A 27,891-nucleotide genomic window follows, 5' to 3' on the forward strand; every position below is an offset into this window, starting at 1 on the left:
GATGGGGTAAGAGGTGCCCGATGGGATGGGCAGATGGTTAGTGAGTTGGTGAGCACCTTCCTCCACTTAGCAAGGGTTTCTGTGTGCTCCCCGTGCATGACCTTGAGGCCTCGGTGCCATCCTAGATGCTCCTTCGCCATCTCCACTTTGAACTGTTGTGGGCTAGAGATTCCAGGAATCAGTGAGGTTAGCTTTACAGCATTGAAGAAGCTGTACATGTTTGGCCTTCTATACCCTTAGAACTCAAGGTTCAAGGTTTGTTTATTGCCACATGTACCAATTAAGGTACAGTGAAATTCAGATTGGCATACAGTCATCATACTCCGCGCCGGGCGATCGGACCCCGGGTCGGGGCTGGTCGAACCACCTGCGGCTTGGAGCTTCCCCACATCAGTCTCTACCCGAGACTGCGAGCTCCTCGATGTTGAAATTCGCAGGCCACGGTTGGAGCGTTGATCAACGGATCGCAGGATCCAATGGTAAGTCCACAGCCCCGCTGTGGGGCTCAAAGTCAGTCTCGAGCAAGGCCGCCAGCTCCATGATGTTAGGCTGCAGAGCGACCAGAGATATAATCCAAAAAAAAAATCACATCTCCGGCAAGGTAAGAGATTGGAAAAAAAAGTTTCCCCTGACCCACTCCCCCACATAAAACAAACCAGAGAACACTAAAACATACTCTTCATCACATACTTCAAATAACAAAACAGACGAAAGGACAGACAGACTGTTGGCGAGGCAGCCATTGCCGGCGCCACCCGAGGGCAATCTTAACAAGCTTTGTTAAGATTACCCTCGAGATATTCCAGTGAATACATCATGAGTTTGTGCAATCTCATATTATCACCCTTAAAGCCCAGGTAGCATTTTGCCCATTCAGTTAATCTTTTAGTACGTTTTTGTAAAATATCATTTTCATCTGTACTGCTAATTCTACTTCTTGCTTTTCTGTATTTGGTAAATTTTGATGAGATGTTCTATTTCCTCAACTCTCTCATGAATGAATATTATAAAAACTTGCATTACCAACAAAACACCCACTTTCTGTTAATGTGAATATCTGCTCAGTGGCTCTGCATCTTGCCAAGCAGCCATTTACCAAGCCAAATCTGTAGCATAGGAATTTATCGAATGCAGTATGGAAGTCCATGTACATAACACACCCTATCCATTACTTCTGTCGCTTTGAAAAAATGCAGTAAAATTCAGTCATTTATGATCTGCCCTTTATTAATTCATGCTGGCTTTCTCTGTGCAACTAAAACCCAAAGTGTTGGTTCACTACCTTTAGTTGTAGTTTTGAAGTGTATCTGACAGCTGACCCATTATTCCCTTTTTTCCCCCTCTCTTGCCTTTCTTAAATATCAGCGCAGTGTGCATGTTTTCCAGTCTGAAGGAAAGGTTTGCAATAGAGAGTATTTTGAAAGTTTATTTTAAGTGCGGGCCCTCTTTTAAAAAAATCCTTTCCAAACAACTACATCCTCAGAATGTTAGTAATATTCATGATAATTCAATGTAGGATCTCTACAGGGGCTTAATCCTTTTTAGATTGAGGTAACTAGCATAAAAGATTTTTACTAGAATTGGAGGTATTCCAATTGGTACTGTCAGCATTCAACTGTTAAAATGGTATAAATATCAAACATTCATCCATGCTGAGACTTAACAGAGTTTCAAAAAAGTGCCTGGATCGGGTTTTGTCGTGTCCTACCTCTCAACCAACTTGTGTCTCCCCCCCCACCCCAAACACAATCAGCCTGACCCAAATCATTGCCAATCCATGTTCTCCAGAGATGTTGTCTGACCTGCTTAGTTACTCGAGCACTTTGTCTTGCTTTGTATACTAGCATCTGCAGTTCCTGCTGTCTACGTGGAGCGTGTGAAGTATGTTAGAAATTGTGCAGAGATGCATTTTAGTGCTTAAAATACATGTAATAATTAGCAGAATTTCTTGTTGTGCAAAGCAGATTGTTTTTACAGTTTTTATTCACTTTTTATAGTTAGTTGCTTTTGATGTGGAAAGAATCAAAAGTGAAGAGGGAATTCCACCAAAAATGCTAAAGCACATACGAGAGCTTGCCGAACAGCTGTACAAGAATGTAAGTTTCCCTATTGAAATTACTTTCAATTTTAAAGTGACTGATATAGTGGTTGACCATGAGAAATGCACCAAATCTTAAAACATTACTGTAGCTTCATTTTATCACAATAGTGAGCATAAGTTAGTTGGACATTTAGTACAGGATAAGCATTACCAGAATGAATATAAACATAGCACAAAAAGTAAGGAAATTTGTGTTTGGTAGATTATTTCTGTTGTAACAATGCTTCTTGGCAATAAATCTTATACCGTTGGAAAGCCTGTTTATTTCCCTTTTAAATGGTGCCACATTTGTAAGGAACATGCATTTGTGGGATGAGCAGCAGAGCTGAGTATATGGGTTGCGCCCATGAAAAATTTGCCAAATCTTCTGTGCCAATGCCAAACAGCTTATTCTGCTGTTGCTATTGACTCTTGTTTTGAGCTTCTGGTACCCCCAGGTGCTGACAATCAGGTGCCTGATCTCCGGTCTCATAGGGCTGCCAGGAGGCCTGCCATGACTGCCCTTCACCGTCAGGCCCGTTTGCGCTGGTGTCGGCAACACGTGCACTGGAACCTGAACATGTGGAGGAACGTTATGTTCAGCGATGAGTCCAGATTCTGCCTACGGCAGTTGGATCATAGGGTCAAAGTGTGGAGAAGACGCGGAGAACGCTATGCTGATTGCTGCACCGATAGAGTAACATCTTTTGGTGGAGGCAGTGTGATGGTGTGGGGCGGCATCTCCCTCACTGGAAAAACGAGGCTTGTCATCATTGGAGGCAATCTCAATGCAGAGAGATATCGAGATGAGATTCTGCAACCAGTGGCAATCCCATATCTCCACAGTCTGGGACCGAACTCTATCCTCCAAGATGACAATGCTCGCCCCCACAGAGCAGGGTTTCTCAGGGACTAACTCCAGAATTTGGGAGTGGAGAGGATGGAATGGCCTGCCAGCAGTCCTGACCTCAACCCCATTGAACACTTGTGGGATCAGCTTGGGCGTGCTGTTCGTGCCAGAGTGACCAACACAACCACGTTGGCTGACTTGCGACAAATGCTGGTTGAAGAATGGGATGCCATCCCACAACAGTGTGTGACCAGGCTGGTGACCAGCATGAGGAGGAGGTGCCAGGCTGTTGTGGCTGTGTATGGTTCTTCCACACGCTACTGAGGCTCCTGTTTATTAAATGAATAAATTGTTAAATTGCCAATATGTCTTGTTTCTTCAGACTTCAATCATCCAATCCACCAAACACCGAACAAGAGTCAATGGCAGAATAAGCTGTTTGGCATTGGCAGAGAAGATTTGGCAGATTTTTCATGGGCGCAACCCACATACTCAGCTCAGTTTATATATATTTTTTAATCAAAAGGCACAAGCAAACCTTAAACAAGGCCCATGAAAATATAGCATAGATGCTGGCTTCTTGAACTATTGCAGTTCTTATACTGATGGTACTCCCATATTTGGCCAAAGCCAAAGTGCCCCATTGTTCAAGCCATCTTAAATTCTTTAATATACTCTATTAAAAACTATTGGTTCATATTATCCAATTTATAGTATCACGCAGTTAGATGAATGAATGGGTAACACAGAAATGAAACTAATTATGAACACATAACATATTTCCCCTTCTTATAATAAACAACTATAGTAGATTTTTGCACCAATATCAAAAAAAACCCATATCATATCATATCATATCATATATATACAGCCGGAAACAGGCCTTTTCGGCCCTCCAAGTCCGTGCCGCCCAGCGATCCCCGCACATTAACACTATCCTACACTCACTAGGGACAATTTTTTTTACATTTACCCAGCCAATTAACCTGCATACCTGTACGTCTTTGGAGTGTGGGAGGAAACCGAAGATCTCGGAGAAAACCCACGCAGGTCACGGGGAGAACGTACAAACTCCTTACAGTGCAGCACCCGTAGTCATGATCGAACCTGAGTCTCCGGCGCTGCATTCGCTGTAAAGCAGCAACTCTACCGCTGCGCTACCGTGCCGCCCTCAATAGTTTTGGCTCTACTGTTTATCATTTGGTTAAAAAGAATCTCTTGAGTTTTTACACAAAACTATAGGCCGGCCGGTGAGCCTCACATCAGTGGTAGGGAAACTATTGGAGAGAATTCTTCGAGTTAGGGTTTACTCCCATTTGGAAGACAATGGGCTAATTAGGGATAGCCAGCACAGTCATGTATCACTAACTTGATTGAGTTTTTTGAAGAGTGGACAAAGAAGATTGATGAAGTTAGGGTGGTGGAGGTTGTATGCATGGATTTTAGTAAGGCTTTTGATAAGGTCCCTCGTGGTAGGCTGACTTATTAATTGAAGCCAGAGAATTGTGGTGGAAGGTAGATATTCTGGCTGGAGGTTTGTGACCAGAGGTGTTCGGCAGGGATCAGTGCTGGGACCTCTGCTGTTTATGATTTATATAAATGACCTAGACCTAAATGTAGATGGGGTGGTGAGTAAGTTTGTTGACAACACCAAAATTAGAGGAGTTGCAGACAGTGAGGAAGGCTGTCAGAAGACACCACGGGATATCGATCAGCTGCAGAAATGGGTGGAGAATTGGTAGATGGAGTTTAACCCGAGCAAGTGTGAGGTGTTTTACTTTGGGAGGTGGAATGTAAGGGGAAAGTATACAGTTAATGGCAAGACCCTTAACAGCATTGATGCGCAGAGAGATGTTGAGTCCAAGTTCATAGCTCACTAAAGGTGGCAGCACAGGTAGATAGAGTAGTAAAGCAGACATATGGTATGCTTGCCTTCATTGCTAAGAGGATTGAAGGCAAGAGCCAGGAAGTCTTGAAGCAGCTCTATAGGTCTTTGGTTAGGCTGGATTTGGAGTATTGAATGCAGTTCTGCTCGCTCCATTGCAGGAAAGATGTTAATGCATTGGAGAAGGTGCAGAGGAGATTTACGAGATTCCTGCCTGGATTAAGGAGTTTCAACTACAGAGAAAGGTTTTCTCTGGAACAATGGAGGTTGAGTGGAGACTTGATAGAAGTATATAAAATTATGAGTTACACAGATAGGGTAGACAGTCAGAACCTTTTTCCGAGAGTGGAAATGTCCAACACTAGAGGGCATAGTTATAAGTTGAGAGGGGAAAGTTTAATGGCAATGTGCAGGATGAAAGGCCTAATCCAGTGCTATACTATTCCATGTGTAGGGAAGAACTGCAGATGCTGGTTTAAATCGAAGTTAGACACAAAATGCTGGAGTAACTCAGCGGGACAGGCAGCATCTCTGGGGAGAAGGAATGGGTCGAGACCCTTCAGTCTGAAGAAGGGTCTCGACCCGAAACCTCACCCATTCCTTTTCTCCAGAGATGCTGCCTATCACGCTGAGTTACTCCAACATTTTGTGTCTACCTTCTATACTGTTCCATGGTCTATATAAGGTAATGTTATACAAGATGCTTTAGCAAATACGTATGATGTATGAAATCAAGTATGAAAATGTTATCGAATTTATTTTATATAATAGTTGGTGATTTTGGATGATTGCTGCAAATATCAAAACGTTCTCATCTCTTGCTCCCCAACCTCAGCTCTTTCTGGTTGTTTTTTGAAGACTGAGTTGGTGCACTTATGTTATCATGCCAAGTTTCTAACCATACTTAGAAACATAGAAAATAGGTGCAGGAGTAGGCTGTTCGGCCCTTCGAGCCATTCCATTCCAGAAACGATACAACCATGTGTTTACAACTCCACAGCATTTGGATATCCAGGATATTATCCTGTAACTCCTCCAGTAATTTTATTATGTTGTAGGGGCATACGGATTGGCCAGGTAGTCTAGAACCCTCGGATTGGTTTACGGGTCACGTGGTGCGGGAGCGCGAGGTATTTAAGTGTCTGGCGCCAAACTCAGGTTAGAGATTAGATTAGCAAGCGAAGTTAGCGAAGTTAGTGTTAGTCCAAGAGTAAGTACGTTGCGTTTGTCACGGGTTTTATCGACAATAAAGTCTGGATAATATCGCTCGTTTGGACTCACTACATTGGTGACCTCGAACGTTAGAATCGAAGGAGCAGCATGTCGCAGGCGGGAGCGAGCGCGGGCGAAATTCATCTACCGCCGTTCTGGGCCCATCAGCCGCACCTGTGGTTTGTGCAGGCGGAATCGCAGTTCCATCTTAAAAGGGTGGAGGAAGACCAGGAGAAGTACCACCACCTGGTGAGCTGTCTGCAGGCGGAGGTGGCTGCGCGGGTCAGTCAATACCTGACCAGTCCACCCCAAACGGGGCAGTACGTGGGGCTCAAGAGGCTCCTGCTGCGGACTTTCGGCTGGAGCCAGAACCAGCGGGCTCTGAAGCTCCTCCATTTGCCGGAGCTGGGGCAGCGGCTGCCGTCGGAGTTGATGTCCGAGATGTTGACTTTGATGGGCGACCATCAGCCGTGTATGGTGTTCGAAGCGGCCTTTCGGGAGAAGCTACCTGCGGACGTCAGGTTGGTGTTGGCGGACGTCTCTTTTGAAGATCCGGTAGCGTTCGCCGAGAAGGCCGACACGCTCGTTAGGGAGCGGCACACCCGAGACGGCTCGGTTAACCGGGTCTCGAGGCCCAGCGGCAGTCGGGGGAGCGGCCGGGAGAGCGACACAGCGACCGCGATTTCGCAGTCGGCCCGCCAAGAAAGGGCTGCGGCGCCTGTTCATTGGTAGCGGGCTCGAACAACATGGCCGAATAGGCGTGGCTGGTGCTTTTTCCATCAGCGGTGGGGCAGTGAGGCCCGAAGCTGCAGAGCCCCGTGTTCGTTTCCGGGAAATGCATGGGCCGATCGAATGTAGAGGCAGTCTCGATTGGCCGTAATTGCCGCCTCTACGCTACAGATCAGAGTACCGGGATCATTTTTCTAGTGGATACGGGAGCGGTCGTGAGTATTGTGCCCCCCTATGACTGCGAAGTTCGGGCGGGGGGGAAGGGCCCGCCCCTCATTGCAGTGAATGGTAGCACCATCCGTACTTACGGTAAAAGGTCCATGTCCCTGTCCTTCGAGTTCAGGACCTACCGTTGGGATTTCATCGTTGCGGATGTGGGCCAGGCCATTTTGGGTGCAGATTTCCTATGGGCGTTTTCTTTGGTCGCAGACGTCCGCGGGAGAGGCCTGCAACCCTCGGCTGGTGTAAGGCCCCGAGGTACCGGGCCGGAGGCTCCTACAAGCGCCGCCCCACCCAAGCCAGCGATCCAGGCCATTACCACGGCTCCCGGTCAGTTCGATACGGTCCTGGCCGACTTCCCGCAGCTCCTCGTCCAGCGTTTCGATGCACCTTCCGAGAAGCACGGGGTTGTTCATTTCATCCCGACCGAGGGGCCGCCGGTTTGTGCCCGGGCACGGCGCCTCCCACCCGACAAGCTGGCCATGGCTCGAGAGGAGTTCCTAAACTTAGAGAGGCTGGGAATTATTCGGCCTTCCAGTAGTCCGTGGGCCTCCCCCTTGATGGTTTCCAAAGCGTCTGGGGGGTGGAGACCATGTGGGGATTTCCGTCGACTCAACGCGGCAACGCGGCCGGATCGCTACCCGATTCCGCACATTCAGGACTTCTCAGCTAGCCTGGAGGGGGCTACAATTTTTTCAAAAATTGATTTAGTGCGGGGATATCATCAGATCCCGGTCCATCCGCCGGACATTCCAAAAACGGCTACCATTACTCCGTTCGGGTTGTTTGAGTGGTTGCGTATGCCTTTCGGCCTTAAAAATGCAGCTCAGGCATCCCAGCGTCTGATGGACCGGGTGGGTCGAGGGTTGCCGTTTGTGTTTATTTACCTTGATGATATTTTGATTGCCAGCCGTTCGGTCCAGGAGCACTTGGTCCACCTCCGCACGGTGTTCCAGAGGCTGCAAGATCACGGCCTGATTCTCCATCCGGACAAATGCCAATTCGGCCTGTCAGCGGTGGATTTTTTGGGTCACCGGGTTACTCCGGCCAGTGCCACTCCTTTGCCAGCTAAGGTGGACGCGGTCCGCTCTTTCCCTCGCCCTACTACCATCAAGGGCTTGCAGGAATTCGTGGGCATGGTGAACTTTTATCATCGGTTCGTGCCTGCAGTAGCTCGGGTCATGCGTCCCCTTTTTCAATGTCTCGCGGGTAACCCCGCTGAGTTGGTATGGTCCGCAGCTGCAGAGACGGCTTTTGTCGCGGTCAAACAGGCCCTCGCCAATGCCACCATGCTCGTACACCCGCGCTCCTCCGCCCCCACGGCTCTGACGGTGGACGCCTCAGACGTGGCGGTGGGTGGGGTTTTGGAGCAGCAGGTCGACGGTTACTGGCAGCCCCTGGCGTTTTTCAGCAGGCAGCTCTCTCGAGCGGAGCTCAAGTACAGTGCATTTGATAGGGAGCTCCTGGCCCTTTATTTAGCAGTCCGCCACGTCCGTTATTTTTTGGAAGGCCGTTCTTTTGTGGCCTACACGGATCACAAACCTCTAACATTCGCTTTTGCTAAGGTTTCTGATCCGTGGTCGGCTCGCCAGCAGCGGCACCTCACCCTGATTTCGGAGTTTACCACCGATGTCCGTCATATTGCGGGTAGCCTTAATGCCGTTGCTGATGCACTGTCCCGGCCGGCCATTCCCTCCGTAGCCGTGGTGGGTAAACAGGTGGATTTCCAGGAGCTAGCGGATGCTCAGCGCCTGGAAGGGACTGCCGCGGTGTACGCCTCCACGGCCTCGGGACTGCGTTTGGAGCAGGTGGCGTGTGGCCCCACAGGTACCAAGTTGTGGTGTGATGTTTCCCTTACACGCCCTCGCCCGGTGGTGCCGGCCGCCCTGCGGCGCAAGGTTTTTGAGGCCATTCATTGGCTTGGCACACCCGTCCATCAGGGCGACTTCAGCCATGGTGGCTGCCTGGTTTGTCTGGCACGGCCTGCGGAAGCAGGTGGCAGCCTGGGCACGCGCCTGCATTCCGTGCCAGACCTCCAAAGTTCATCGCCATGTCCAGCCCCCATACCAGAGATTCGAGGTTCCCCCCGACCGTTTTTTCCACATCCATGTGGATTTGGTGGGTCCATTGCCCTATTCTGGGGGTTATACGCATCTGCTGACGGTGGTTGATCGATTCACGCGTTGGCCGAAGGCGCTCCCATTGTCGGACACCTCGGCGGCCTCCTATGCACGGGCCCTGGCGTTGCATTGGGTGGCCCGTTTCGGCGTCCCGGCTATCATCACCACGGATCGGGGGGCCCAGTTCACCTCGTCCCTCTGGGCCGCGCTGGCACAGCTGTATGGTGCTCGCTTACAGCAGACCACCGCCTATCATCCCCAAGCCAACGGGATGGTTGAGAGCTTCCATCGGCAGCTGAAGGCGTCCCTCTGTGCTTGCGGGACCGGCCACGATTGGGCTGACCAGCTGCCTTGGGTCCTCCTCGGCATTCGTACGGCCCCGAAGGCTGAGCTGGGCACATCCTCGGCCGAGCTCGTCTACGGTTCGCCCCTGCGGGTGCCGGGTGACATTCTCCCTTACACTCCTGCCTTGCCACCGTCTGTCACGTCAGTTTTGGGCTCCCTCCGGGCACGGGTGGGTTCTCTGGCTCCAGTCCCGGCCTCCAGTCACGGAAGCACAGCAGTTCACGTTCTTCGGAAGGATTTCCACCGCCCCCTCTTCGGCCTGTTTACCAGGGCCCGTTCCAGGTGCTGAAAAGAGGGACTGTCACCTTCACCTTGCAGGTGGGAAATCGCCAGGAGCTCGTTTCGGTGTCCCGGCTCAAGCCTGCCCATTTGGACCAGGACCTCCCCGTGTCGGTGGCTCAGCCTCCGCGCCGGGGCCGGCCGGTGGCCGCTCCACTGGTCCAACCAGCGGCGCCCTGTTTGCCACCTCTCGGGCCCTCGCCGCCTATGGTTGGGCCCGGGCCGCCGTTGCCGATCAAGTGCCCCCTGTCACCTGCACCTTCCGCGCCAGGTGACCCCTCATTGCCTCCAGCGGCGGCGTCCTCCCCGCCTCCTGTCACGCTGGCGGTATCGGTTTCCCCCCTCCGTACACGTTCCGGGCGGGAGGTCCGGGCCCCCGTGAGGTATGGTTTTGAGGGTTCTGGGGGGGTCATGTAGGGGCATACGGATTGGCCAGGTAGTCTAGAACCCTCGGATTGGTTTACGGGTCACGTGGTGCGGGAGCGCGAGGTATTTAAGTGTCTGGCGCCAAACTCAGGTTAGAGATTAGATTAGCGAGCAAAGTTAGTGTTAGTCCAAGAGTAAGTACGTTGCGTTTGTCACGGGGTTTATCGACAATAAAGTCTTTGGATAATATCGCTCGTTTGGACTCACTACAATGTATGCATTAAACTGTAAATATAACCACATCTCGTCTTACTGCCCACAGTTCCTTTCTTATTGAAACAATTGTATGATTTTAGAGAGGCATCCTAATTAGCCTCTCTTCTAACATAATTAAATTATTTTCAGTTAATTGTGATATATTTTGCAAGTTTCTATTAATGGTAGCTCTTGCTATCAACTTTGTTAGCTTTTGTTTTTTTATATCTATCCCAGTTACGGAATCAACACTTCATTGTTGCTTTGTATCATGCTATATTTGCAAGCATGAGCTGTTGGTCATTAGGTTTTTGATTTTTTTAAAAAGCATTTCAATACTATCCAAATACTTTCCAGCATTCTATCTGTGGTTTTACCCATAATAGCAAGATTAGCTATTTTGTCTTTATCTTTATCTTTTTCTTTTTCTCTTTTGAACATGGCATAAACTATATACAGTGCCCTCCATAATGCTTGGGACAAGGACCCATCATTTATTTATTTGCCTCTGTATTCCACAATTTGAGATTTGTAATTAAAAAAAATCACATGTGGTTAAAGTGTGGTTAAAGGCCATTTTTATACATTTTGGTTTTACCATGTAAAAATTACAGCTGTGTTTATACATAGTTCCCCCATTTCAGGGCACCATAGTGTTTGGGACACATGGCTTCACAGGTGTTATAATTGCTCAGGTGTGTTTAATTGCCTCCTTAATGCAGGTATTCCGCTCTTGATGTTGATAGATCATCCAGGAGGTTTCTTGGCAGGACAAAACCACCAACGAATCTGTCCTCTCTCTAACCAACTAGCAGCCCTGCTATCCTCAAGCAGAAGCGCCTCTGCTGGCTTGGACATATACACAGGATGGACAATGGGCGCATCCCCAAAGACGTGCTTTATGGGGAGGTTGCCAATGCTCGGAGACCAAAAGGAAGACCAAAGCTCAGCTACAAGGACACAATTAAAAAGGATATGACAAGCTTCAATATCGACACTGACAACTGGGAATTGGCTGCTGAGGACTGTGGTAGGTGGAGGAAGGACCTCCAGGTGGGGCATGAAACATCACGACAGCATGTGGTTCAAGACCCTGGAGCACAGGCGTCAACGCCGCAATATGGTCAAAGACAGCAGCCACGGGCCCTCCAGAACAACGACCAGAGACGACCTCACCTGTGGAAACTGTGGAAGGATCTGCCTGTCACGGATAGGCCTAGTCTGTCACACAAGGAAATGGAACCACAGATGAAAAATCGCCCTCTCCAAGCAGGACAATGCCAAGCTGCACCATCATCTCCCACAGATGTACGGATGCCAGTATATATATATAATGCAGGTATAAGAGAGCTCTCAGCACCTAATCTTTGAGCAATTACAAACACCTGTGAAGCCACGAGTCCCAAACATTATGGTACCTTGAAATGGGGGGACTATGTATAAACACTGCTGTAATTTAGCCTTTCCTCCAGTCTTACCATCACCTTTGGAAACTTTTATTGCTGTTTATCAACATGAGGATCAAAGTTGTGCCAATGAAAGTCAAAGAAGCCATTATGAGATTGAGAAACAAGAATAAAACTGTTAGAGACATCAGCCAAACCTTAGGCTTACCAAAATCAACTGTTTGGAACATCATTAAGAAGAAAGAGAGCACGGGTGAGCTTACTAATCGCAAAGGGATTGGCAGGCCAAGGAAGACCTCCACAGCCGATGACAGAAGAATTATCTTTATAATAAAGAAAAATCCCCAAACACCTGTCCGACACTCTTCAGGAGTCAGGTGTGAATTTGTCAATTACCATTGTCCGCAGAAGACTTCATGAACAGAAATACAGAAGCTACACTGCAAGATGCAAACCACTGGTTAGCCGGAAAAATAGGATGGCCAGGTTACAGTTTGCCGAGAAGTAATTAAAAGAGCAACCACAGTTCTGGAATAAGGTCTTGTGGACAGATGAGACGAAGATTAACTTATGTCAGAGTGATGGAGAGAGAAGGAACTGCCGAAGATCCAAAGCATACCACCTCATCTGTGAAACACGGTGGTGGGGGTGTTATGACCTGGGCATGTATGGCTGCTGAAGGTACTGGCTCACTTATCTTCCATGATACAACTGCTGATTGTAGTAGCATAATGAATTCTGAAGTGTATAGACACATCCTATCTGCTCAAGTTCAAACAAATGCCTCAAAACTCATTGGCCGGCGGTTCATTCTTCAGCAAGACAATGATCCCAAACATACTGCTAAAGCAACAAAGGAGTTTTTCAAAGCTAAATAATGGTCAATTCTTGAGTGGCCAAGTCAATCACCCGATCTGAACCCAATTGAGCATGTCTTTTATATGCTGAAGAGAAAACTAAAGGGACTAGCCCCCCAAAACAAGCATAAGCTAAAGATGGCTGCAATACAGGCCTGGCAGAGCATCACCAGAGAAGACACCCAGCAACTGGTGATGTCCATGAATCGCAGACTTCAAGCAGTCATTGCATTCAAAGGATATGCAACAAAATACTAAACATGACTACTTTCATTTACATGACATTGCTGTGTCCCAAACATTATGGTGCCCTGGAATGGGGGGACTATGTATAAACCCTGCTGTAATTTCAACATGGTGAAACCAAAATGTATAAAAACGGCCTTTATTAAAATCTGACAATGTGCACTTTAACCACATGTGATTTTTTTTTCTATTACAAATATCAATTTGTGGAGTACAGATGCAAATAAATAAATGATGGGTCTTTGTCCCAAACATTATGGAGGGCACAGTAATAATGGCTATGATCTTTGATTAACCATCCAGCTCGTCATCTGTTCCAGTTCTCAGCTGAATGATGAGGCCCAGCATACCTTAAGACTAGTTTTTATGCAAGTGCCTGGTTCTTCCCCTTGAATTGCCTTGACAGTTGATGAAACCTGACCAACTAAACCAATAACCAGGTTTAGTTATTGCTTAAATAGCATGTATGTAAATGTACTTTGTACTCATGCAGATTCAAATTCCTCCGCAAACAAAATTATAAAAAATGTAAAAATTGTTACTTACCTCTAAAATATTGAAACAACATTTGGGTGGCTCCATGGCGCAGCTGGTAGATCCACTGCCTCACAGCGCCAGATATCTAGGTTTGATCCCGACCTTGCGTGTGGATTTTGCACATTCTCCCTGTGACTGTGGGAGGTTCCCTCCAGCTGCTCCACTTTCTCCCACATCCCAAAGAGGGGCTTGTTTGTTAGTTAATCTGTAAATTTGCCCCATGTATGTAAGGAGTAGTTGAAAAAGTGGGATAACACAGAACTGGTGTGAACGAGGGATCGATGGTCGGCATGGACTTGGTGGGCCAAAGGACCTGTTTTCATGCAGTATCTCTAAGCTAAAACTAAACGAAATTCAAAGCACTAATATAATTCAAGGCTTTAAAAATGGAACATCATTAAATAATTACAAAGTAAGTTATTTCTTTCCACAACCATATCTTATCAATTGATTTCATTTGGCCCCACTGCATTTGCACCAGTTTAAAATGCAAGATGTGATGTGAAAGTACAGTAGAAATCTGATACAAATAGTTTTTCCTCGATTTAAAATAGATGAGCATTTATTTCTGTGAATACAGTCAAAGCTCTGTTATTGAATTATTTTTCAATGTCCTTCTTCCTCCTTATCCATCCCACTTATACACGTATTTACTTTTCTTATTTCTGTCGAGCTGTATTGTTGCCTCCTGCAGCTGGTATAACAGGACATTATGCCCCTGCCATCAGACTATTATGCCTGGGAAAAGTTTGAATATCTATGTACCTGTCCAAATGTATTTTAAACATTGTGAAGTTACCTGCCTCACTTACCTCTTCTGGTAGCTTGTTCCATATACCCACTACCCTTCGTGCAAGAAAAAGGTTGTCCTTCAAGTTCCTACTAAATCTTTTTCCACTCACATTAGGCATATGTCCTCTTTATTCTTGTGTGTAGATAACGGTAGAATCTGGGGGGGATTGATAATTATATGGAGGGAATAAATTTGGATTAGATTAGTGTAGGATTAGTGTAAATGGATGGTTGATGATCAGCGTGGACTCGGTGGATGAAAGGGCCTGTTTACCTGTTGTATCTCTCCATCTATCATTCCCTACTTTGATTTATTAAATGAATAGCACAGCATAATGTCTAACGTACTGGAGGAGTAGCTAGAAACTTCAACCAGTGACTTAAATGGAGAAGTTCGAATCCCACTGAGTTTCAATTAAAAAAATCTGGTTTAATAATCTACCAATAGTAATCTTGACCATGAAAATGACACATTTTCTTTAAAAACATGTTTCCCTAAAACTATTCAGGTAGTGAAACCTGCTACCCTGCTATTTTTGCGCCTTTGACTCCAGAACCATGAAATGGCCTCCTGAAATAGATTAGCTAGCCATCCGTTCATTTACGGATGAACAATAAATGCTGGTCTATCCAGAAGTGCACATTTAGTGCAATAATGATACTTAAAAAATGGTTTGTTATATCATTTAAAAAAAATGTAAACTCATCAAGTCTTCTAGATGACCTTATGGTGACAATGCATAGAAATTTTCCTTTCCAACAAATTGGTAATCTCTTAAAACAATTATTAACATGGTCATTCCAATATAACCTATCTTTCATTGAAATATGCTCACCTCTTTATCTAATGTCTGAAATTTAACAAAATGCTTTCTATGTAACTTGATTAACTGGGAACTGTCAACTTGTTCATCCAAAAGATACCTACTATTTAGGAAAGTATTCTCTTTCAGATTTTCTGGAGCCATGCATTATGATGTGTGTAAGAAAGAACTGCAGATGCTGGTTTAAACTGAAGATAGACACATAAAGCTAGAGTAACAGCGGGACAGGCAGCATCTCTGGAGAGAAGGAATGGGTGACGTTTCGGCTCGAGACCCTTCTTCAGACTGGTTAGGGACAAGGGAAACGAGAGATATGGACGGTGATGTGAAGAGATTAAGAAAAATGAATGAAAGATATGCAAAAAAGTAACAATGATAAAGGAAACAAGCTGTTTGTAGGGTGAAAATGAGAAGCTATGCGACTTGGGTTGGGGAGGGATAGAGAGAGAGAGAGAGAGAGAGGGAATGCCAGGGCTACCTGAAGTGAGAGAAATCATTATTCATACCACTGCCCAAGCGAAATATGAGATGCTGTTCCTCCAATTTGCGTTTTGCTTCACTCTGACAATGGAGGAGACCTAGGACAGAAAGATCTGTGTAGGAATGGAAAGGAGAATTAAAGTATCCAGCAACTGGGAGATCAGTTTGGTTCATACGGCTGAGCAAAGGTGTTCCACAAAATGATTGCCCAAAATGATCTGCGTTTGGTCTCGCCGATGTACAAGAGTCCACATCTTGCACAACGGATACAATAGATGAGGTTGGAGGAGGTGCAACTGAACCTCTGCCTAACCTGAAAGGACTGTTGGGGTCCCTGGACAGAGTTGAGGGAGAAGGTATAGCACCAAGTGTTGCATCTTCTGCGGTTGCTGAGGAAGGTACCTGGGGAGTGGGTGGTTTGGGTGGGAAGGGATGAGTTAACCAGGGAGTTGCGGAGGGAACCATCTCTGTGGAAGGCGGAAAGGGGTGGAAATGGGAAAATGTGGCTAGTGGTGGGATCCCGTTAGAGGTGGTGGAAATTTTGGAGGATTATGTGTTGCATGCGACGGCTGATGGGGTGGTTGATAAAGACTAGGGGGACTCTGTCTCTGTTGCGACAAGGGGGATGGGGAGCTTGGGCGGGAGCTGCGGGGTACCGAGGAGACACGAATGATGGGAGAGGGGAACCCCTATTCCCTAAAGAATGAGGACATCTCGTTTGTTCTAGTATGGAACACCTCATCTTGGGCGCAGATGCGGCGTAGATTACCGCTGAGTTACTCCAGCTTTTTGTGTCTATGCGTTATGATATATTGCCAGAACGTTTGTTGTGCTGTTTAATTCCACTTGATGAGCTCCTCCTATGTGAACTGGAAATACAATTTATAATAATGAAATGTATTCATCAAATTTTCCATTAATTTTTTTTAGGAAAATCCAAATCCACACATGGCTTTTCAGAAAGTGCCTAAACCAACCGAAGGTTCACATATGAGAGTGCATGTACCTCCATTCCCGAAGATAAATGAAGATAAAGTGGAGACTCTTCTCCAAGAAGGTCTTGCCAAGCACCTTAACTCGCCCCCGGCAGTTCGGGTTGAGAAAAAATGCATTGTGCCTGCTGGCCCATCAGTTGGTATGTATCAATATTTTACTTTAAGAACAGTCTTGACCTTCAGGTGTTATTCATGTGATCAAAAATAATTGTGTGCTTGAGTGCATTAGAAATCTGTTGTTCAGATATGAAATAATTCTTTAGGATCTGATCGGCTTTCTTTTATCCTGTTTTTCCTGTTTCTGTTTGATAAATGTGCTTGAAAAAATTAAAGAGACTTGCTGTTGATTCCTAATCTTGCAGCACAGGCCCTTTGGTCCACTGAGTGGGCACCAATCATTCAGCACCCAATAATGCTAATCCTATTTTATTCTCTTCACTTTCCCATCAATTCCCCCAGATTCTCTCACTCACATACACAGTAGGGGTGATTTTTTTTTAATGGGTAGCAAGCATAACTTTGGGATGTGGAAGAAAACTGGAGCGCCCACACAAAACCACATGCTCACAGGAAGGATAGGAAATACCTGATTCTAGGATTGCAACCGGGTCATTGAAGTTGTGAAGCAGCAACTCAATCAGGCACATCACGGTTGCGCCCTGAATGTACAAATAATGACGTGCTCTTCAAGTGCGCTGTATAGGAGTTTGATACTAATTTGACTGATATGAATTGGCAATTTTGATATTCATTTGCAATTTAAAAAACAAAATAATAGCAAAATATTACAAATCATTAATACTTATTCCTTTCATTTTTACCCATTAAAGCATAAAATATGCTGTTTGTTACAATAAATAATAAATCTTTTCTATCAGCACAGATCAAACACAGTTCCGAATTTTCCATAAATCCACTCAACGTATCCTTGGCTCAATATCTGAATATAACCTCATTTTTTAACTTTGTTATATTTTTGTACCGTTGTTATTGACACATCCACTGTTGCAGTGGCATGAATGTAGCTTCATATAAAATGTTTGCATAAAACCTCCCTCCTTCCTTTTGTCTTGTAACTTGATCTTATTCAGTTTGGTACTTGATCATCCAACTGACAAAGACAGATTGCCTTTCAAAGAAATACCAGTACTGTATACTAATGAAAACAGAGATTCAAAATCAGTATTGCCTACATTCCACTGAAGTGATCCTGTTCACATTTAGACTACGTTATAACCAACATTTCATAGTTTACAATTTTAACGTTGTAAGATCTCTCTTTAATCTTCCTTGCCACTCCATACATGTGCGGATTCAGTGAGCTGAAGGGCCTGTCTCCGTTCTGTATCTCTAAACTAAACTCAACTAAACAAAAACTAGAGACCATCAGCAATTTCCCAGAAACGTTTTCAATGGTGTCAGATTAGGTAAAGGGGAAGAGCAACGAGAAGTGGGTGCCCTTGTACACCAGTCATTGAAGGTAAGCGTGCAGGTACAGCAGGCAGTGAAGAAAGCTAATGGCATGTTGGCCTTCATAACGAGAGGATTTGAGTATAGGAGTAAAGAGGTCCTTCTGCAGTTGTGTTGGCCCCTGGTAGAACCACATCTGGAGTATTGAGTGCAGTTTTGGTCTCCTAATTTGAGGAAGGACACCCTTGCTATTGAGGCTGTGCAGCGTAGGTTCACGAGGTTAATCCCCAGCAAGGCGAGACTATCATACTGGGCTTGTTTTACTGGAATTTAGGACGAGAGGGGATCTTATAGAAACATATAAAATTTAAAAGGACTGGACAAGCTAGATGCAGGAAAAATGTTCCCAATGTTGGGGGAGTCCAGAACCAGGGGCCACAGTCTAAGAATAAAGGGAAGGCAATTTAAAACTGAGGTAAGAAAAAACGTTTTCACCCAGAGAGTTGTGAATTTGTGGAATTCTCTGCCACAGAAGGCAGTGGAGGCTAATTCACTGGATGAATTTAAAAGAGAGTTAAATCGAGCTCTAAAGGCTAGGGATATGGGGAGAAGGCAGGCACAGGTTACTGATTGTGGATGATCTGCCATGATCACAATGAATGGCGGTACTGGCTCGATGGGCCAAATGGCCTCCACCTGCACCTATTTTCTATGTTTCTATGTTGAAAATGATGTTTCAGAATATTCTATGTTCTTCAATGTACCTTTTATCATGAAATTAGCTTTTATAATGAAATTTGCAGCAGGCAATTAACTAACGCAAAAATGGCATTAAAATAGGGGTTTGTTGATTCATAGATATGCTCAGTGCATTTCGCCAACACTTCATTCTGTACATAACATTAAATTGGCTTGATTTAAAGCTTATGAAATATCTTGGAAATCTGATTATTGATTTAAAGAAAAATCTGTTTTGCAATGATCTGAACTCATTCTGAAAGACTTTACATGGAGGGGTCTTCTAATACTTGCCAATAGTATACTTGAGAGTTAGATTGAATTCCCATGACCTAGTTGAATTGGTACTGTTGCACAACTTTGGGGGATTGCAAAATTCTTTGGTTAACGCTCTGACCTAAAGTAAATTGACAACTAAATTTAATTTTATCACTTCACATTTCTAGTCTCAATAATGGATAGAATGGGATCCATTTTTAACAGCGCACGCAGACTGGAAGTTGTTCGAAATTGCATCTCCTATATTTTTGAAAATAAAGTACTAGAGACGGAAAAGGTATGTTTGCTCTTGTTTTTATAAAATTGATGCATGTTATTTAAAATATAAATGATAAAATATGATTTTTTATCCAGCTGTGAAAGTTCTAACTATAGAATCATTATTTCATTGCTATGTATCAAAGTTTGTTTTGATTATACAGATATGAATAGCTTGCAACTCATTTATTTTCCGTTTCTCTTATGCTGTATCCATATGCACATTGGAGCCTACTTAATTCTGTCCCTAATCAATATTTATATTCGTAAAGTTTGATATTGTCGTATTTGCAGAAGTACAGTCCAGTCATGTGGGCTGAAGGAACTCCAGTTCAGCATTACACTTGTTGTGGATTGATGGAAGGAAATAACCACTTTTGTAGCTTCATTTGCTTGCACCAATCACAATTTTATGTAGTATTACTGTATGCTATATGGCGTGACATTTAAATGTTTACCATCTTTAGGTTCATTCACAAAATATTATTGCATAATTACTGTCATAAATAGAAAAATGTTATATATAAAGCCTTCGCATCCTTTCTGTAATGGGGCAACTAGAACTGCACACAATTCTGCAAATGCGGCCTAACCAAAGTCCAATAACGCTGCAACGTGACTTTCTGACTCTTGTACTCAACTGATGAAGGCAAGCATCCATATGACTTCTTTACCTCCTTATCTACTTGTGTTGCTACATTCAGGGGGATGTGAACTTGAAACCCATGATCTCTCTGTATTCGCTGCCCTATCTATAACTGATCTAGATCCCGCGGTATTCTTTGACAGCCGTCTTCTCTGTCTGCAGCTGCTTCAATTTTCCTGTCATTTGCAAACATACTAACCAACCCATCTATATTTTTGTCCAAATCATATGTTTAAATCAAATACAGCCGAGGTCCTAGCATTGATCCCAGCAGAACACCCTTGATATACAACCAGAATAACACCCTTCCACTGCTACCCTTTGTCATCTATGAATAAGCCAGGACTGAGTCCAACCTATCAAGTCACCGGGGATCACTTGCATCTTAGTCTTCTGGATCAGCATACCGTGAGGAACTTTATCAAATGCCTTCCTTAAATCCATGCAGAGAACATCCGTGCCCTACCTTCATCAATCACCTTCATTGCCCCCTCAAAAAACTTAAGTAAAACTTATGTAAGACATGACCTGCCGTGGACAAAGCCATGTGACTGTTCCTTATTAGCACATTCTTTTATAAATGCGTGTAAGTTTTATTATTCAGAATCCTCTCCAATACTTTCCCAACCACTGATGTGAGGCTCACTGGCCCATAATTCTGAGATGTCCTCTTTCTTTAGTAAACATGGTTACTCCCCTTCTGTCTTAGATGGATCCCTCACCTGCGTCTCCTATGTAACCCGTGGTTCAACTCTCACTTCCCCTTCCCCGGGACGGAACAAGGATAGAGTTTCCCTGGTCCTTACCTTTCACCGCACCTGACTCCACCTGACTCCACCCTCAACACACCGTCCTCCGACATTTCTGTCAGCACTAACGTGGTCGTGCTGATCCTTGGCTTCTCCTGGCCTGTCTGCCGGTGACGGGGATCGGTGTGGCACACAAAGAAGGAGGCACTGTCAGAGTTTTAGAATCCAGTTTAACAATAAATAATTAAAATTCAACTTTATAAATCAATTAATAAGTTCACAACGAAAACATTTGACATAAATTCATTTAAAACATTAAAATTAATTTAAATTACATTGTATAAAACAAACAAGCCACTTGCCATCACTAATAATTTGTAATAATGTGCTGCGGAGTGATATGGTTATCATGAAATTGTCTGGTAGCTCCATTGACTCAGCTTCAAACGCAACCTCAGATATTATCTCTCTGGAGCCTGCGAGATCTTCCAGTGACCTTGTTAGCTTCATCCATGTGCTTGGGTTTGCTCCAACATCACCCGCTGAACCCAATTGAGCATGTTTTTTATATGATGAAGAGAAAACTGAAGGGGAGTAGTCCCCAAAACAAGCATAAGCTAAAGATGGCTGCATAACAGGCCTGGCAGAGCATCACCAGAGAAGACACCCAGCAACTGGTGATGTCCATAAATCGCAGACATTGCATGCAAAGGATATGCAACAAAAATACTAAACATGACGACTTTCATTTACATGACATTGCTATGTTCCAAACATTGTAGTGCCCTGAAATGGGGGGCTATGTATAAACGTAGCTATGATTTATATATGGTGAAACCAAAATGTATAAAAATGGCCTTTATTAAAATCTGACAATGTGCACTTCAACCACATTTGATTTTTTCTATTACAAATCTCAAATTGTGGAGTACAGAGGCAAATAAATAAATGATGGGTCTTTGTCCCAAACATTATGGAGGGCACTGTAAGATTGGTAAAATAACAGTTCTTTTTATGAGTGATGTTTCAGGATCTTTGTACTTAAATTGAGGTGATTCCCAAAGCCTAACCATAGCTGAGAGTTTCTTCACATATGGAGTTAGTAAATTGTAATTCCCTTTTCATTACAGGGGGTTTTACGTATTTTTTGAACAAGGGTGCTTTGGAGATTGAATGTTGCCACGCAAAGCATTTTATGAGATCCACAAAGCACTGACTTGACACTGAAGAATTGAATAGTTATCTGAATGCAATCACACAAAAATAAGCATAAATGATTCCAGAATTTACTTTGAGAAGGTTTTACATTTTATGACAACTTCATATTATATATTGCAATTTGCAATAAATCTCTTTATTGTTAAGTACATGTCATTGTTGTGGTAAATTTTGATAATAATCTGTCTTAATATTTCAAGGATTTTAATATAAAGTATACATTTCCAATTATTGTGTTTGCTTTGGTAGACTCTTCCAGCCGCATTGCGTGCCCTGAAGGGTCGGGTAGCTCGGCAGTGCCTCATTGAAGAATTAAGCCTACATGTACAACAAAATCGGGCAATTCTGGATCACCAACAGTTTGACTACATTGTTAGAATGATAAATTGTGCATTACAGGTAAATCATTCTCTTACATTAGTACCACCTATTCTGAAGTGAAGATGGAGGCAAAGTACTTCTCGAATATCTATTGCTTGTAATGGTAAATTATTCTATTTTTGTTTAACCAACCTTATGATGAAGAAGAATTATAGAATGCTTAATCCTAAATTTAGAATTTTGTGATGGCTCAGTGTCACATTTCTGCTGAAAGATACAAATGACATGTTATGCAACTCAATTGGTGTAAAAAAAAGTAAGATAGTGGGTCTATGTCAGAAAGGAAAGTCAAGAAAGTGACGTGGATATAAATGCAAAACTGCAAGAGCAGTGGAAGAAGAGAAGGCCAGGTTTGGATTACTTGTTACCCCACCTGGTTTAGTCCGTCAGGAAACCTAGAAATTTGTTATTGAATCCCCTTTATAATCATTGTTCTAGATTATGAAAACCACTTGGAATTTATCAACCTGGGAATGTTTCTACCCATTCTTTCCTTTGTTTGGTAAATATTTTCTAATCCAAATCAGTTTATTACCCTATATCCCACGACCTATGTCCTATGTAAGATCTTATTGAGTACCTTCTAAAAATCCAAATTTACCCACATTTACTGATTCTCCCTTATCTGTTTTATTAGTCACGTCCTGAAAGAACTCACCAGATGAATCAAACACAATTTTCCTTTCATAAATTTATGTTGTTTTTTCTTATTCCTTCATTGTAATTCCAGCATTTTCCAAGCCACTGACATTAGGCTGACGGGTCGATATTTCGTTTTTTCCTCCCTTCTCCCTTTATTAAAAAAGTTTGGTCTCATTATCTACCTCCAATCGACTGCAACAATTCCAGAGTTTTGGAAGATGATACTTGGAGTGGTCACTTCTTGCAAAACATTGGCATGTGAATTTCTGGGTCCTTGGGATTTATTCATTTTCAGTCTCATCAATTTGTCTTGTATTATTTTTGAATAATCCTTAGTTTCATTTCTTCATTCTTGTCAAACTCTTGATTCCTCAACAGGTTTTGGCTCTTCTGTGAAATTGTTCAGATTCTCTGCCATTTCCTTATTCCTCATTTGAAATTCTTCTGTCTCTTGTAATGGATCTGCATTATCCCATACAAGTTATTTCACTTTTCTATAACTTTGAAAGCTCTTATAGTCTGTTTTTATGTTTGTGTCCAGTGTCCTCTAATGTTGCATCTTGCCTTCATCAATTTCTTAGTGCTCTGTTGGTGGGTTCTAAAATTCTCAGTTTAGTCATAAATTCATGGCTCACCATGTTATTGCTGAACATTAAACATCTATACTAATCCCATTTATCAGCACTTGCAGCGTAGCATTCTATGCCATGATGCTTAGAATCATTGTCATAGAGTGTAGAAATCATACAGAGTAGAAATAGGCCTTTCAACCCAGCTTGCCCACGCCAACCAACATGCCCCATCTATATATATATTGTGGCGGCTCCCAAGGGTCGGGCCATACCACAACCGACCCCTCGGCACGGGAATGGACCGGTCTAGGGGGGAGGTCCTTTGCTACGGTTATAAGGACGAGGTTTTGGGCGCGAAGTCATTCCAGCAGACTTGACCGGTCTGATAACTAATAAAACCAAACCTCCCGAAATACCCGGCTCCTCGCCTTTATTTCGGGCCTCTTTCGACGCGCCACATTGGTGACCCCGAACAGTCCATTGATAGTATGATGGACTCAAGATGGAAAGCCGACCATTCGTCCGGCTTGCAGGCCGACCAGGCCGCAGCTGTCGACGCGGTAGGCGTCAAGCTCCCGACATTCTGGACCACCCGGGCTCGCGTTTGGTTTCACCAAGCGGAGGCTCAGTTCCAGCTGCGGGGCATCACAACGGATGACACCCGTTTTTTCCACCTGGTGGGAGCCCTTGACCAGGACATGGCCGAAGAGGTCACGGAGTTCCTCGAGGACCTCCCCACCCACGATAAGTATAAAGCCCTGAAGGAGCTGCTACTCCAAACTTACGGGCTATCCAGAATGGAGCGGGCCCTCCTCCATATGCAGGGCCTAGGTGACCGGCGCCCATCTAGCCTCCTGAAGGAGATGGTCGCGCTGCTCGACGGGCACAGACCATGCCTAATGTTCGAGTATACGTACATGCACCTGCTGCTGGCCGACACATCCATAGCTACATGCGCTCGTGCGTTGGCCGCGCACTGGATTGCTCGCTTTGGGGTGCCGGTGGTCATCTCGTCGGACCGGGGGCCACAGTTCACCTCTGAGCTGTGGTCGGCCATGGCTCACCTGTTGGGTGTGCGGCTGCACCACACCACGACCTATCACCCGCAGGCAAACGGCCTGGTGGAGAGGTTCCAACGGCAGCTGAAGACAGCGCTGAAGGCGCGACCTGCCGGCCCCGACTGGATGGACGAGCTACCATGGGTCTTGCTGGGCATCCGGACTGCGCCCAAGGAGAATCTGGCCTCTTCATCAGCGGAGCTTGTATACGGGTCACCACTCACGGTGCCCGGGGAGTTCATGCCCTCGTTGCTGGGGCGAGAGGAACCGCCCTCATCCACCCTACAGCGCCTTCGAGAGCGAGTTGGCAAGCTCGCACCTGTGCCGACGTCCCGCCATGGGACATTCCGCCCTTACGTGCCATCGGCCCTCCGGGACTGCGCCTTTGTGTTCCTCTTTCGACGCGCCACAATATATTACTAAAACTCTCATCTTGTATGTTTGTGGGTTTGTGGATATATTTGTTCCCGAAATACAACCAAAATGGTACACAATAGCGCACCAATTTTTGGCCCACCTTACTCACCATTGACCTGCGGTTCAAATGGCTGTTATAGTTTAAAAGTTTTTCACTTTTTAAACTTTAAATATCACCTTTTTAAACTTTAATAAATTTGATTGCCTCTGCCACCTCCCCCGCACGTGGGGTCCGTCCGGCGCAACCTGATTGGCTATCTCCGTATTTGATGTTACAATGGGAACCCAATGGGTCCGCGCATGCACGGTTGGGGCCCGTTGATCTAATACTTGCATGAGATGGCCGCCAGATTCGCACGTGCGCAGTTGGGGAAGGGTTGCCGCTCGGAGGGGGTGGGACCCGCCAGAGTGACGGGAGGCAAAGGGAGCAAATAATGCATCTCTTGGATAAGATGAACTTAGAAAGGGTAAACAATAAAATAAAGATCATTTGCTGGATGTTGGAGCAACATTCTTATTGAAGGAACAGGAACTGTTAGAGGCTTATCCATGGTATCATTTGTGAACTTTTTCATTACATTTTTAAAATGTACAGTTGTGTTGCAGATTTAATAGATTGTCAGGAACTGTGAATAAATGACTACATTGGAGGATGGCAGGGAGGGGTAGGGGTGATTACCATTTGCCAAACCTCACTTTGATATTCAGAAATGGTTGAGTTTACATTGAATAAAGGTTGAACAGCAATAAGCATAAACATTAAATGTTTTTATCAACTCCATATACTTTATAAATTACACTCTCTTAATAGACCCCATCTCTCTCCATCTTGAGATTTTCTGCTTTATAGTGAGCCACCTCAGCCCATCCGTTGACTTGTCACCTTTACAGCAAGTTCTAGTTTCCATAACCTGTCCTGCACAATATCCCACTTATTTCTTTCCCTTATATATAAATTCATACCACAGATTCATGATTGAGAGATGATAGGAAAATGTGTATCACGTGGTAACTGATTTTATGTATACACTTGTGAAACAAATAATTAGACAATAGACAATAGACAATAGGTGCAGGAGTAGGCCATTCAGCCCTTCGAGCCAGCACCGCCATTCAATGCGATTAAAGAACAAGAGAGGAGCATAGAAGGGAAGCCTTTGCTTGAAACGATTTAGATATGATTAACCAAAAATGTGTCTTTACAGAAATACAATCTATCTATTATTATCTATATACTAAAACTCTCGTTTGTTTGTTTGTTTGTTCCTGAACTAGCCAAAACCGTTCAGGATAGCGCAACAATTTTAGGCCCACCTCAATCACCGTCGTCCCTTTGGTGCTAATGGAAGAAGTTTCATTGAAACCGGTGTTATATTTTTTAAGTTATTCACATTTTAAAGTTTAAATCTATCTCCTAGGGACGGAGGGAGGGAGGGAGGAGGAGGGAGGATAAGGGGGGGAGGGAGGGGAGGAGGGGGTTTGCATGGAGGGTTGCCATGCCCACAGGAGAGATTTGGACCCAACGGGTCCATGCCCGTCTAGTTAAAGATAATATTGTGATTGAATATACGAAAGTCTACAAGGAGGATAAAGGGGATGTGTACCATCATTTACCGCAATTCCAAGGGGTTGCTAATATTCAGATAGCAAGGCTTTTATTTTCATGGGAGAATAGGTGATGTTCGAAATAACCCCCTTGTGGCGGCTCCCAAGGGTCGGGCCATACTACTACCGACCCCTCGGCACGGGAATGGACCAGTCCAGGGGGGCGGTCCGGTACCATGTATATAAGGACAAGGTTTTGAGCGCGAAGCCATTCCGGCAGACTCGACCCGTCTGATAACCGAGGTATAATAAAACATAACGCCCCCGAAATATCTGGCTCCTTGCCTTTATTTCGGGCCTCTATCGACGCGCCACATTGGTGACCTCGACGGTCCATTCAGACTAGGATGGACAAACAATGGATAGCCGATCGTCCGTCCGGCTCGCAGGCCGACCAGGCCGCAGCTGTCGACGCGGTAGCCATCAAGCTCCCGACCTTCTGGACCACCCGGGCTCGCGTTTGGTTTTACCAAGCGGAGGCCCAGTTCCAGCTGCGGGGCAACACAACGGATGACACCCGTTATTTCCACCTGGTGGGAGCCCTTGACCAGGACACGGCCGAAGAGGTAACGGAGTTCCTCCAGGGCCCCCCGACCCACGATAAATATGAAGCCCTTAAGGAGCTGCTGCTCCAAACCTACGGGCTAACCCGAATGGAGCGGGCCGAACGGCTCCTCCACATGCCAGGCCTTGGTGACCGGCGCCCATCTAGCCTCCTGAAGGAGATGGTCGCGCTGCTCGACGGGCACAGATCGTGCCTGATGTTTGAATACACCTACCTGCACCTGCTGCCGGCCGACATTCGCCTGCAGCTCACCGACGCCTCCTTTGCAGACACCCGGGCCCTCGGCAGGCGCGCGGACGCGCTGTGGGCGGCGCGCCGTGATGACGTCAGCGCACTAAGCGTCACTACAGCAGCGCCCGATTTTCTCCGGTCGGGCGGGGGAGCTGTGGAAGGAGTGACAGCTACACCCCGGAGGCCTGCGAGATCGCCCCCGGTGGCCATTGCGGGTCCTGCACCCGCACATGCACCTGCAGTCCCACACCAGCAGGCTCCAGCCAGCACCAGCAGGAGGCACTGGTGTTATTACCACCAGCGCTGGGGTGCTGCAGCCCGACAATGCCGCCAGCCGTGCACGTTCCCGGGAAACGCCAGGGCCGGGCGCCAATAGTCCCCGCGGCGGCCGGCCAGATTCACCGCCTCTTCGCCTGGGATCGGCGCTCCGGGGGCCGCTTCCTCGTGGATACCGGGGCGGAGCTGAGCGTCCTGCCCCCTTCGCTGCTGGACATTCGTTCTGGGAGGCGGGGGCCCATCCTCACCGCTGCAAACGGGAGCCACATTCGGACTTATGGCGTCCACATGGTCCACATCGTTTTCGGCGCCAGCCATTTCACGTGGCAGTTTACAATCACCGACGTCTCCCAGCCGTTGCTCGGGGCT

The 27,891-nt window shown here is 45.5% G+C and overlaps 1 protein-coding gene across 2 annotated transcripts in view; it reads left to right on the top strand.

Annotated features, from left to right (window-relative positions):
- sbf2 (SET binding factor 2) overlaps positions 1 to 27,891 on the top strand; it is a 291,683-nt gene that overhangs the window by 148,107 nt on the left and 115,685 nt on the right. For both annotated transcript variants that reach the window (XM_078415378.1, XM_078415380.1), the window contains exons 13-16: positions 1,998 to 2,096; positions 16,413 to 16,617; positions 19,072 to 19,181; positions 22,025 to 22,174. In XM_078415378.1, the coding sequence (XP_078271504.1) occupies positions 1,998 to 2,096; positions 16,413 to 16,617; positions 19,072 to 19,181; positions 22,025 to 22,174 (564 nt within the window). The remainder of the gene's footprint in view (positions 1 to 1,997; positions 2,097 to 16,412; positions 16,618 to 19,071; positions 19,182 to 22,024; positions 22,175 to 27,891) is intronic.

Source organism: Rhinoraja longicauda, chromosome 18 (assembly GCF_053455715.1).
Source record: "Rhinoraja longicauda isolate Sanriku21f chromosome 18, sRhiLon1.1, whole genome shotgun sequence".
In the NCBI taxonomy this organism is placed as follows: domain Eukaryota; kingdom Metazoa; phylum Chordata; class Chondrichthyes; order Rajiformes; family Arhynchobatidae; genus Rhinoraja; species Rhinoraja longicauda.